This window comes from Martes martes (genome assembly GCF_963455335.1).
Source record: "Martes martes genome assembly, chromosome: X".
NCBI classification, from domain to species: domain Eukaryota; kingdom Metazoa; phylum Chordata; class Mammalia; order Carnivora; family Mustelidae; genus Martes; species Martes martes.
The window spans coordinates 102,882,930-102,895,878 of NC_137897.1; the positions used below are offsets into that span (position 1 = coordinate 102,882,930).

The 12,949-nt window shown below is 49.4% G+C and overlaps 1 protein-coding gene across 1 annotated transcript in view; it reads left to right on the forward strand.

Annotated features, from left to right (window-relative positions):
- Positions 1-487: 487 nt before the first annotated feature.
- The window catches only part of ARHGAP36 (Rho GTPase activating protein 36), a gene marked incomplete at its 5' end in the record, with an annotated part of 31,135 nt that continues 18,673 nt past the window's right edge, over positions 488-12,949 (forward strand). The window contains one exon of the mRNA XM_080795302.1: positions 488-545. Within this exon, the coding sequence (XP_080651428.1) occupies positions 488-545 (58 nt within the window). The remainder of the gene's footprint in view (positions 546-12,949) is intronic.

The window sequence follows — 12,949 nt, forward strand, 5'->3', positions numbered from 1 at the left end:
GATACAGCCTCCCCCTCAGATCTGAAGCTCCCTGGGACAGTTGCACCATCTCGCCGGCAAACTCCTGGGGACAGGCTGGCTTTTATGCACCCGATCGAGGGTTCCTGGGGGCAGAGATCTCCCCTCCCACTCAGATTCGGGGCTCACCGGGGCTGAGGTGGCGTCTCCCCTCAGACTCGGGGCTCCCTGGGGTAGGGGCAGGGTCCCGCCCTCAGAGTGAGCTCCCCGGGACAGGAGCTGCATCCTGGCTTCCCTCCGGGTGGGGGAAGGGGCTGTGGGATCCGCGGCCTCTCCTCCGGCGGGGGGGGGGGGGCTCCCCTGAGGCCCTGCCCCCTTCGTGACAAGCCCGAGGTGTCCGGTGACCAAGACACTCCGAGCTGGGTGCAGGGTGCGGCTCAGGGCGTGGTCACCGGGGGCTACTTAGGGCGGCCCTGTGCGGGGACGGCGCGGAAGCCAGCTGCAAGGCGGCCGGCACTCGGCGCGGGTCATGGCGTGGATCCTGGACTGCCTTTTCGCCTCGGCCTTTGAGCCCCGCCCCCGCCGTGGTGAGTGGGGCCCACGAGTAGGGGGGCCGGGGTGCTCGGGGCCCGGGCTGCCGGCCGGCTGCAGCCCCGGCTGGGCGCCCTAGGGCTTGGCTCGCCGCCCCCTCGCCTCCCTTCCCGCTGGCTTTTAGCTAATTGTTCCTGGCTCCAGGGACTGCCCCGTCGAGGCCCCGCATAAATCACCAGCTTTGCCGGGAACCGTGAGCAATCCCGCTAATGGCCCAGCGGGACTCTGGGCGAGCGCGGGGGCGGAGTCGCTGGCTCTGCCGCGCAGGGAGACTGCGGGGCCCTGGGGCCCCACGCGCCGTCTCGCCACCCAAGGGCCCTAAAGCCCCGAGGGGGAACGTCCCTGGCAGGACGGTCAGGGCCCAGGGACTCTGAAGATGGGAGTGGAGGGGGTGTCCTTTCGTCTGAAGCTTGTCCCTCGCATCCCAATCTTAACTACAGAGTATCACCGTTGACCCCTTACAGTCGTCGAATTCAACCCCTTCATTTAAGAGATGGCGACACTGAAGCCCAGAGACGGCAAAGGCCTGCCCAAGGTCATATAAGGAGTTGGCAGCAAATCTGGTTCTGCTGAAGCCTTGCCAACTGCCCACTGCCCCAAACATCCCAGGGTCGAAGACCTGGGGTCTTTAGTCTGGGTATTTCCTTGGGTGTCTGAAATCAATGCTCGGTTCCCCTTTCCCTGGGGAATCGAGGCCATAGGTGTGCAAAGATCACAGCACGGATCAAAATGTGTGGGTGGCATTTCACCCCTTTCCTGGAACGGCTTCTATGAGGCACATTTTGGAAACCGATTGTTTTTATTTTTCCTTAAAGTTTCAGGAGACTGATTTTTTTCTTTTTGAGATTTCCCAGGACCCCCACCCACACTGTCCTTCACTCCCCCTTGGTAGGCCCCACCCCTTCCAGGCTGCCACCTGCCCCCACTGCCACCTGTTTTTCCATAGTCTCCACCTCCAAAATCTATATTGGTGAGAGTGCGTCATTGGTCACCAGCCATAGACCAAACCTGGGGCTGTCTCTTCTTTCCTCTGCCCCCTCACAGGCGGGGGAGGAGAGGCAGGGAGAGGGTGGGCCTCAGCAACTTATTTCAGCAAAAATTTGCTTTTAGTTCTTGTCAGCCTCAGCACCCTGCTGAGAATCACCCCAGGAGTCTGACATACTGTTAAGGGACTACAGCATGCTTAGCGAATTCAAGTACAGTCTCTGGCAAGCCTGAGAAGGAAAGAAAGTTTAACTTTTTGTTCTGTACGTTCTTTCAGGTTTATGTGATCCTGATAAATCGGAATAAGGGGGGGGAGGGAGTTTTATAAATGCCTTTTAAGGCCTTATGGCTCAGGCACCCCATACTTAAAAGGGGGTAGGGGGGACCGTTCACCCCTACCTGGCCTACAAGGTTGTGGTGTGACTCCAATGAGATCAAGGATAAGATGGTTCCTTTATGAATACCTTATTGGGAGTGGGTTAGTATCACACAAGGAAGCCCACTCCCATCTAACAACACCCTTGCTCATTAGAATTTGAAGGCTTTTCCTTAAACCAAACCCAAATCTATGTCCTTCTGGCCCTGGCGCTGACCTTCATGATCCTTCCAAGGGAACAGCGCCAGCCCTCCCTGTTCCCCCACCCCCACTCACCCGGGTTCTTATCCAGGCCAAACCTCCCTAGTTCCTTCATCTGTTTAACACGTGACATGGCTGCAAGGCTCCTACCCGCATCTAGCTGCTCTTCTTTGAACACTCTCCAACTTGTGAATGCCTAGTGATCTGGCCAAAAGAGGACTTCCAGCTGTGCCCCTGTAAATATAGTCCTGGATGGCTGACTCTCCCTCTTTTGGAAACGTACATTACACTCATGGTACACAGATACATAGCCATAAATTCACACATATGTACACATTTCCACACTTAACACACGGCCACATACAAATCACGAATGTGCAAACACACACGCTTCACATGCATAGCGTACTTTTCACGCGGAGTACAATATGCCCACACCACACATGCACATTCTATACACAAATCCCATATACATGCCACACAGTTCACACAAATAGTTTATTTTGGAAGTACTTTCGACTGAAGCTTCCTTTAAAAAAAAAAGAAGAGGTAAACCCAAGTTCTTTTTAGAGTCTCCATTCTGTATTTAGTAGGTGTTTGTGTTTGAACCCAAGTGCAAGATTTTAGATTTGCTACTGAATTTCCAGTCTGGTAAGGCCTGGCTCCCCACATATGCCGGTGGCACACCACTGCCTACACCAGCTCTATTACTCATCCAATAGCAGCCAATTATCTATGACACGCTTCCAAGATGCTGGGCCCTAGGTTCAATCCTTTATGTGTATGATCTCGTTTAAGTCACACAATATCAGTCTGCAGAAAGTAATTAGTCTTTGGGTACAGTTTTTTTTTTTTGACCAGGTAAGAACCCATTCATTGCATTCCCCCCTGACAAATGCCATGCAACACGAAGCTTAATTATTGCTATTCCATAGGGTTATAATTGCCCAGGGTGCCTCCTTCAGAGGCCTTCCAGAAATCCTCTGGCATCAGAGGTGGGGGAAAGTAGCTGGCCACTGACTGGAAAGAGTGGAGGAAGTATTCTAAATGTTCTTTAAACCACAGACCCCTGCTTTCCAAGGAGATAGTTGGTATGCCAGAGTAATCTTTTGAGGTTGTCAGTGGACAATGGACAACGATACGAAGACATCTGGACAAGGCATCATTGAGATCTGGGAAGAATGGTGGCCCAGAAAGGTCTTCATTCCCAGGGAAATGGACAGCACAATTGATCCACTTGAAATTGTCTCTTCCAGTTTGCTTTTGGCATTGGATTTAGTCTCAGACAGTTGGGCTTCTGTAAAGCAGCCAAAACTCTAAAGCTGAAGGGACCTCGGGGCCCATTTTATATAAAAATTTGATCTTTTCTTGGAGATGGGACCCAATCAATTTGCTAAGACCAGGCCTGGTTGAGCTGTAACAGGATAATTTTTCAGAGCTGGGGCAAGTTTGCCAGTGTGACACCCTACTCCCCTGGTCACGCTATCTGACTAGCACCCCCATTCACCAGTAGCAGGACTTCCCAAAATTCCTTTGTAAATCATTTATTTGTACCTCAAAAGACATTTATCTGTAGGAAAAAAAAATGCCGCTCTTGAGCTTAGGTTCCTGGTTTAGCCCACACTTTACGCACCATGAGGCTAATATACAGAATCTGTGTGATGAAAACTGGCTGAAAATAAAACTCTTGCAAAAAGTACCTCAGATTCCAGCAGAAGAGCTGACATTCATCAAGCTTAAATATCAGATGACAAAAAGCTTATTGGGCATTGATAGAGAAGGACACCAGGTCCCTGAGGGTGATTATGGCAATGGTGAAAGCAACATTGTTCCTTTGTTCACACTAATCTACTAAGATGACCTAAACATCCAACACTAGTGGAATGGTTAAACAGACTGTATGACGTACCACTTGTTAGACTAGTCTGCAGCCATAAAGATGGTGTTCATGAAGACTATGTAGCAATGTGGGAAACAGTATGATTACAATTGTGTCAAGTATGCATTTTTGAAAGACTGGAAGAAAGTTCAGCAAGAAGGTCAAGTAAGAGATTCTATTAAGTGGGTGTCAAAATAGTTATTTCTGTTTCTTAAAATCTTCATCAGGTTTGTTTTTACATCACTTTTGTAATTTAAAAATGTTTTCAAAAGGTTATTACAGGGCCCATGATATGCAAATAATCCAGATGACAACCTAGAATCCCACTATACAGTGTTTAAGGGCTTTTTTCCTTCAAATTTTAGTTTAAATGTAATGTCTAGATCAGGTCAGCCAAATGTGGTCTCCCTAATGACCATGAAGTGTCCTCTAAAACTGGGTGGGAAGGAGCAGAGCTGGTTTGTGTCCCAGGCCTGTTTTTGTAATGTTGCTGTGAGCAAGTTATTTAATCTCTCAAATGATATAATAATGCCTACATTTCCAGGTTATAAATAAGAGTAATCATATTCATATGGTAATATCAATTACACTAAATACCCTCTATGGTTCAGGTATCAAAGATGTGCTTTGTTCCTTCTCCAAATATTTACCATGGACCAGTCATTTTACATAAATGATCTCATTTAAAATTCATTACAACTCTATGAGGTAAGTATTATTACCAATATTTTAAAGACAAAAGCTCAAACACAAACCAAAAGAAGAAGACGACGACGACAAAAACTCTGAGAAGTTAAGTAACTTATTCACTGCCACACAGTGGCTGAGCAAGGATTCTGGCCCTGTTTGGTGTGATTTCAAAGCTTGAGTGAGATTAAAAGAGAACATTTGCAATGCTCCTAGCCCTGTGCTGATATACAATAGACAATTACTGGGTGGTCTGTATGACGTTGCTGCTGTTCCCTTGCCCAGAGTCCAAATTCTGGTCTTCGGTCTATTTGATTACTTATAGATTCCTTTCTGTGAAGAAGTGCACATTTCAGCTGGAAGATGCAGTGTAAATACCACCTGTGTCCTCATTACAGGGGCTCTGAGTCACTAGGAAACGCTTTCTGTTTCCTTCTGACAGTATCATTTGTTCTCACATGTATCAGCAGAAGTAGGTAGATGGCACGTTTGATGAGCCTTGGCAGCTACTGTCACGTCTCAGATACATCTCTTGGGAAACCACACGGCTTTCTCAGCATGGGCACCCAATACCCAGCCACCGATAGGTCCCTGCACTCAGGGAAGCTTTGAAAGTGGCCAGGGACTATGCTAAACCCCTGGGTCGCCAGAAGTATGGTATGGCTGACCCTTTATTGCTTCCGCTCCCTCTTCCCTCCTCCAAGCGGAGGTGGCAGGGCCTCCCCAGAAGCAGCTATGAGCAAGCACTGGAGAAGTTTTTCTAAATTCCTAAATCCTCAGAGGGACTCAAGAAGAGATAATGCTGCATGCTGGAGTCTGGGGGTCAGTGAGTGGTAGCATGCACGATGAATAAGAGGGGTGGGGGAGGGGAGAAGGTGAATGCATCTTCCAGAGACTGGGAACGCCTGGAGCCCAGCCTCTCAGAGCTTTTTCTGGCCTCGAATCTCAGTGCTTCTCTGCTTATTATACTTCTCTGGCATTATATCGACCCCCCTAGACTCAACTTTTTAACCTTCCCCTACCACTTCCTGCTTAAAATGCAGCTTTAGCTTGTAGTGACTTGCTTTTGTCTCTAGAGGGAGGCAACAGCACCAGGGAGGAAAGGGCGCAGATTGGGGTCTTCTCTCATTTTACCATTTTTGGCGAAGGGTAGATTTTACTTGATAAACAGCTAATTGGAACTTTATTTGCGTGCTGCAAAGTTTATCTCAGAAAAATACCCATCATCTCTCTCCTCATCACCCCATCTACCTCCCAACTTTGGTGGCTACTATGGAAAAGGTGGCCTTTGAAATCCCTTTTAATTTCTAGGGTAGCGGTGAATAAACAAAACAGGAAGTGTGGGGGGCGGTTTAACCAGGAAATAGTCACGCTGTCATTCCCTTGAGCACCATGGCACATATTTAGGAGACTGGGTCAGGACTGGGTCTGAAGTGAGGGTTGGGGAGTTCAGGACATAACTGGGGTCGGAGAGGAGGAGTCTAGACATTGGGCAGGTAGTTTGAAACTTTCCTCCATGGAGTATTACCACTGAAACCTTGGTCTCATTAACACTGCCAGGAGAAACTGCAGAGTGAGAATTGGACTAAGGGTCCAGTTCTTCCCGGGCTGCATTAGGCTGATCAAAACATTGTCCTAAAAGAAGAGGGACTATTTCAAGAGTGTCAGACACATCAGTAATGAGGAAAATTGGCAGCTCAGTCAGGCAGCTTCAGTCTCTGAATAAAGTAGCTGAGACACTCAGGGGTATATAACGGGAGGTGGGGTACAGGGAGGGAATTAACCTCTTCTTGAATGTTTACTGTGCCTGTTAGGCATTTGGCTGGCGCTTTCCACAGTCTACCCCTTTCAGTCATCCGAGCATTTCTAAGGCAGATGATAGTATCTCCAATTTACAGATGAAAAAAACAGATTCAGAGAGATGAAGTAGCTGTCCCAAGATCACACAGCAAATAAGCAATGGAGCTGGGATATAAACTCAAAGCTGTCTCACTCCTAAGCTCCTCTGCCCCCATGGAAGAGGTAAAGATTGTCATAGGTAAAGGGCTTTACTCTCATGGGGAAACTAAGATCTCTCTCCTCAATAAAATTCACACTTGTGCCTTGCCCCTACAGTTTGTTTTAGTATGAAAACAAGCAAATTTCTGTTTACATTTGAGAGTAATGGGGGTTATTAGAGCATTTTTCCACTTTTACAATTCCCCATATAATCCTCATGTTATGAACTCCAAAGAGAGAGAGAGATGTATAGTGGGAATTTTAAGCTCCAAGTAGTGTGTGTGTGTGTGTGTGTGTGTGTGTGTGTGTATGTGTGTTGGGATGGGAGGCAGGAAGAGAACCTTAGAAGAAGGAGAGCCTCACAGGAGTGACTTTGAGGAAGTGCTGGTGAAGCTGGTATATTCAGAGGAGGTGTCAGACTGGCCCACAGTAGCAGGAAAGCCAAATGCCTGAGACTAAACGGTGGGAGACACGGAAGTTTCCACGAACTCCTCATATGGGTGGTGAGTAACTTAGACTGGCCTCTCTATCATCCCCGCCCCCCTTTTTTTCAAAAGGAAACTTTCTGGCTACGTATTAGTTTAGGCAATGTTTTTTTTTTTTTTCTGCCTGCCCAGGATGAGGTGCTGCCCCAGGCCCAGCTTGGCGGAAGCTTTATGGGTGTTCCAGCTGCTTTTCCAGCGCACACCAGGCTCATTTGTGCCAGTCGAAAGGGCACAATAATAACAGCAGCAATTTAAATCGTGCTTCTCACTTTCCCCCCTGAAAAGTGGTGAAGTGACTCACCACAGTTCAATTGTCCCTCTCTATCCACCCCCTGACCCCTTTGCAGCAGTCTAGGCTGGTTCCCCAGGGGCTGAGCTGGAAGCCGTGACTGGCCTGACACCCCCCCCAATAAATGTGTTCCCCCAAATGCAATGTATTGTTTTAATTTGGATTTCTCATATGAGGCTGCTTGGAAAGCATTAGACCAGCATGAACCCCATTAGGCAAGTACAGTGCTCCCCACCAAACATGAATAATACAAAATGGGGCCACTCAAGAATCTTTTCTCGGGGGGGGGGTCTGCTTGTTTTTCTATGTGCAGCTTCATATGAAGATGCCTGTCCTGTTTGAAATTTATTGCATACCAAGTTCTGGTGGTAATGCTGTAAAAACGGGTCTGGGGGAGCTGTGAAATCATTCCCTCACTCCATCCTGACCCCTCACCTTCTCCATACCCAATTCTCCTGATCTTATGGCTAGAAAATACTCATTCTCGGATCATTCTTTCAGCACCAGCCTAAGGAGAGCTCCCAGAACTGGAGCTGGTGAGGTGCTTATGAGCCTAGAGTAATTAAAGATTTTGAGGTGTCAACAAAGCAGGTAATTAGGTGGAGAAGGTACCAGCTGTCTGAGAGACAAAGAAAATAATTATGCTGAACACTCTTGGTGCTGTCAGTAAACTCAAAAGAAAGATTTGTTAGGAAATGATACTGTTTGATAGAGATTTCAATGCCTAGCAGGAATCAGGAGGCTCTTGGTGAGGCTGCCTGGTATAGAAGAAAGGATTGGGGAACATAGCAAACCTGTATTTAAATACCAGCTCCACCTTCCTCTGGCTGTGTGATCTTGGGGAAGTTACTTAACTTCTCTGAGCTTGATGTGTGATGTGTAAAAGAGCAATAATCATAGCTCCACCTACCCCACAGAATCATTGGGAGGACTCAAGGAGGTAATGCATGTAAGAGCACTTAGCCTGATGCCTGGTGCACAATAAGTGTTTAATAAATGGTAACATTATTATGATGATCACTACTATTATTCTTACTATATACCGGGCATTCTCTACAGGAGCTCAGAGTTTAAATGGAGAGACCAAAAATTGCAGTATGATCATGTCATGAGAAGTATGAAGAGTGTAACTATGGTGGCTCAAAGGAGGGAGCCCTCAACTGGGAGGGAGGGGTCCAGAAAAGCAGAGAAAGATTTGTGACTCTTAGGTTGAGTCTTACAAAAAATAAGTAGGAGTTTGTCAGGAGGCCCAGGGGGGAAGGGATAACAGGCAACTGGATTTGCCCACACAAAGCCAAGGAGGTGTGAAACAACAAGGCCCTGAGCAAATAGTTGGGCTCAGCTAGCAAGGACTGGGATATCCTGGTGGGGGAAGGGTTGTCGGGCAAGTGACCAAGAATCTCTCCAGTTTACTCCCACCAGCCCCTGCACCTCGCCCCTAGGTGGCCTACCTGACCAGTCACGTGCAGCGCCCTCCTCTTCTTTCCTCTAAGCCGCCAGGTAAGCTCACACCCTGCCCCAGCGGGCCTGGAGGGCACCAGCCAGGGGCAGGCAGACCCAGACAGGACAGGTCAGGCCAGCAGACGACCCTGCCCCAGTCGCCGGGCCCCTTCCTCCTTCCTCGGCCCAGTCCTGGCACGATGCCCCCACCCCCAATTAAAAAAAAAACACACCACCAAGCACACAGTCACTTGGATTCTCTAGACAACCCTGTTCTCTCACACACCATACTCATAGACTCAGGCTGCAACCCCACTCCAAAATACACATGGTCTCCAACCCTCCATCTGAGCACATACACTAGCCACATGAGTCCCCACCACACACATGAACACATCACACCCAAAGACCCACACACCCTACACCTTCATGCACATGAACCTTTGAACACACACCTTAAGTAAGCTCACATAAAGACATCTCGCTCATGAACTCACTCACGCTATACACTCCAACAAAGGCCACCCGTGAACTCATATTGGCACAGCACATCTAAGGGTAAACATCTACCAAACACACGTATGCACACGAGGTTCAACAGGCACACACATGCATACTACACACATATACACACCACAGCACGGCCACAAACTCCGGTAGAAACCATACATCAAACACACCCACATCCAGATCGCACCCACATAGTCACACTATAATCAGGCAGAAACGTACAACCTACAAGCGTGCACACACAAACATCGCACAAAACACACACTCCATGTCCGAGCGCAAACCAAATACACTTCACATCAAGCACTCGGGCTAAAACGTGCGCCCCGCACTCACACCCCACATCCAGCCACATACCGAACGCACATACAGAGGAACAGCACCCGCGCGCGCGCGCGCACACACACGCGTACATGCATACATACATACACACACAGCCCGCCCCCTCCTTCCCGCCGGGCGGAAGAGAAGGGGGCGAGGAGGGGAGGAGGGGAAGGAAGGAGGGGGGAGGATGGGCTGGCGAGGCAGTGCAGGCATAGACGCTCTTTTCCCTTTGACCTGAGGTGTTGCCCCCTTAACGCGCCCCTTAACGCGCCTGTTCCCCCGTCCCAAGCAAAGGGATAGAGTTGGGTCCAGGCGGGATCCGGTCGCAACCCGGGAAAACTGGAAGGTCGGGGGAATCCGCCGGCGGGTGGAGAGTGTGAAGGCTCCGCAGGGACCCTGCTTCCGCGTATAAACGACCCCCCGGGAGGCTCCTCCTCCTGCACCATCCCCCCAGACCCCTACACCGCATTGACCTTTGTCCCCCAAGGGATGTTTTTTACTCCCCTCCCCGAAAGAGTGGACAACTGTTAGGGGTGGAGGGCTTTATTGGTTTCAAGAAGTAAGGAGTTGAGATCTGCAGAGAAGCTTTTGGCGAAACCTGTCCTAACCTAGCTTCAAGACGTCTCTTAATGGAGAACTCACTATTTTGCAAAGCAACTAATTTTCTGCATAAAAATCACTGACCCCGCGCTGGACACATAGTAGGACACATAAATGTTCCTCCCTCCCGCTTCTGTCACCAAATCTGGTAGAGCTATCTGCAGCCCGCACCAGCCCGTTACAGCTCTTGGGCAACCGGTGAGTTTTTTTGTGTTTTGTTTTTTGTTTTCATAGCGCACAAGACCTCCTGAGGACGGCGGCCAAGGCCAGGGAGCCACTGGCGGCAGGGGGCGGTAGAGTCGCCAAAGGTGCTTTGTACTCCTGGCAAGGTAGACCCCGCAGGAACCTCTGGGGTACAGCCTACAGGGGTCACTCCAGAAGGCTCCGCGGCCAGATGACCATTTGGCTCCTGTCGCCTGCTTTCCTCCTTTCTGTTGAGACGGACAGCGGGTGTAGGAGAGGTGGAGGAAGAGGATCTGCCCCCTACCGCGCACTGTGTAAAGCGCGGTGCCGAGGCTTCCGAGAGTCGTTAGAGTTCGAATCCCTACTCTGTGGGGTAGCTGACTAGTTTAGCAAGTCACTGAATCAGGTCGGCGGGGTGGTTGTGAAGTTGGGAGGAGGAAACGCAAGAAAGTGCTTATCCCGGATAAGATCTGGAAGATCTCCGTTCCTTTCCAGGCCCTCCTCCTCTCCCCAACCCTCATCAAAGATAAAGATTTGAAAGTTTGGGGCATCGAGGACTCAGAGGGAGGGATATGTGGCCCCCAGATGATGCCCCCAAGCCAGGCCAGAAAGGCAGAGGACGGACAGTGGTTCAGTTAGCATTCAATTATTTAAGCCACGGTCTGTGTTTAAGGGAAATGCTTGCATCAGTGATTTTAGTGATGCCACTTGGGAGTCTTAAGACATTCCAGGTCACAGACCCAGTCCTTGGGGCAGCGGTGAGGCCCTTCTGTCCATCACCTCCACTCCTCACAGGTACTACCTATTTTATTTCTACCCGTGTTCTCCTCCTTTCCAATAACTGCGTTACTCTTTTCAAAAAATTTGTTGTGAGCACTCATTGGGTGCCAGGGACATCGCCTCCTACCTTATGTCTTGTGGGTGCCTAGCACAGTGCCGGACACAGCACTGTGGCTGTATACAGGCGGCAAAGACATGTCCTGGGTAAAATCTTTTGGAAACGCTGAGACCTGAGGACACCAAAGGAGTTATCATAAGGAATCCAGAGAGAGGATTCTTGAAGCGGCACCCCCGGCACTGTGGGGAGGAAGAGGATGAAGCCTTTGGGGGAGGGGCTCTTCCTCTCCTCCTCAAAGCGGTCCATTTCTAAGCCTGCCTGGAAGGGCGTTGTTGCACTGCTTCGGAGGTTTCTGCGGTCAATTAAGAAAGCCTCTTTCCTGGAGGGCAGAGGCCCTGGCCAGCTAGAGGGTGAGTCACAGTCTCAGAGCTGAGCAGCAGAGGTGGCGCTAAAGTGGCAATGAATCAGTCCAAGATGACATGGGAGATTACCTGAGTGAGGATGAGGAGGTGGATGAAGCAGAAGCCTGAGCCCTTGGGACTGGTGCTAAGTGGTAGAGTCTCTATATACAGATGCATAGAATCGGCTCCTAACCCACTTCCCTGCTTCCACTCCAGCTGGGTCCCTAAGCAGAGCCCTGGCAGCCTTCTCAGAGGAGGAAGTAAAGTGAAAAGCACCCTTCTTAGGGGGGTGTTTGGGATACCTGTGTTCCAATCCTGAGTCCGCTGCTTGCTATGCAACCTTGGGAAATCTCTTTCCCCTCCTGTGGCCAACACCGAAGGAATTTCATGGGGTAAGGGGCTCTGTGCCAGGCCGTGTGCTAAGTACTTTACTGATGTTATTTCACACCCTCTTTCCCACAGAGCTATAGGGTGAGCATTTACTCCTCCATTTTGCACATGAGAAAATGGACACCGAGTGATCTTCAGTGATCTACCTTTAAATCATGCAGTATTTATGTATTTATGTTACCAAGGTGATCACTACAACCCAAGCCAACAATCTGCTATTTTTCTGCACAAATTGGCTCCGTATGCACTCGGGTTCAAATCATGTCTCCCAACTGCTCCCAACACCGACCTGTGATGCTTTCCTGACAAGGCAGTTGGCTATCTGAATGGGTTTCTCTCTTCATCTTCTGTGACACCCACCCACTCTTAACTAAAATTTTCTGTGGTGTATTAGTCTAAGATCCCACGTTAGAAAGCAAGCATCACCAGGAAGATGCACCCCTATATCAGTCCCATATCACAAAGGTGGGAGAAGTGGCTTAGGATGCTGCAGTGAGGAAGGGGGGCAGAGCTGCCAGGGCCAGAAGGAGGGGCTACAGAAAATTCCAACGGGGGATGGAGAGAGAGAGAGAGAGAAAGAGATATGCCAGGACAATTTGGACCAGCCTCAAATTGCCACTCCCTCCCTTTCTCTCCCTCTCCTGATCTGGTGCTCTAGAATGTGTAAAGGGTAGCACCCAGCCCATTTTCTGCAGGAGGAGAGGGAGAGATCCTCTTCTTCAACGGAAAGGAAAACTGCCCTGAGCATTCAAATTACATTCCTTTTTTGGGTAAGATTTATGGAATAACTGTCGGGGCGGAGGGAGGGAGGAGGA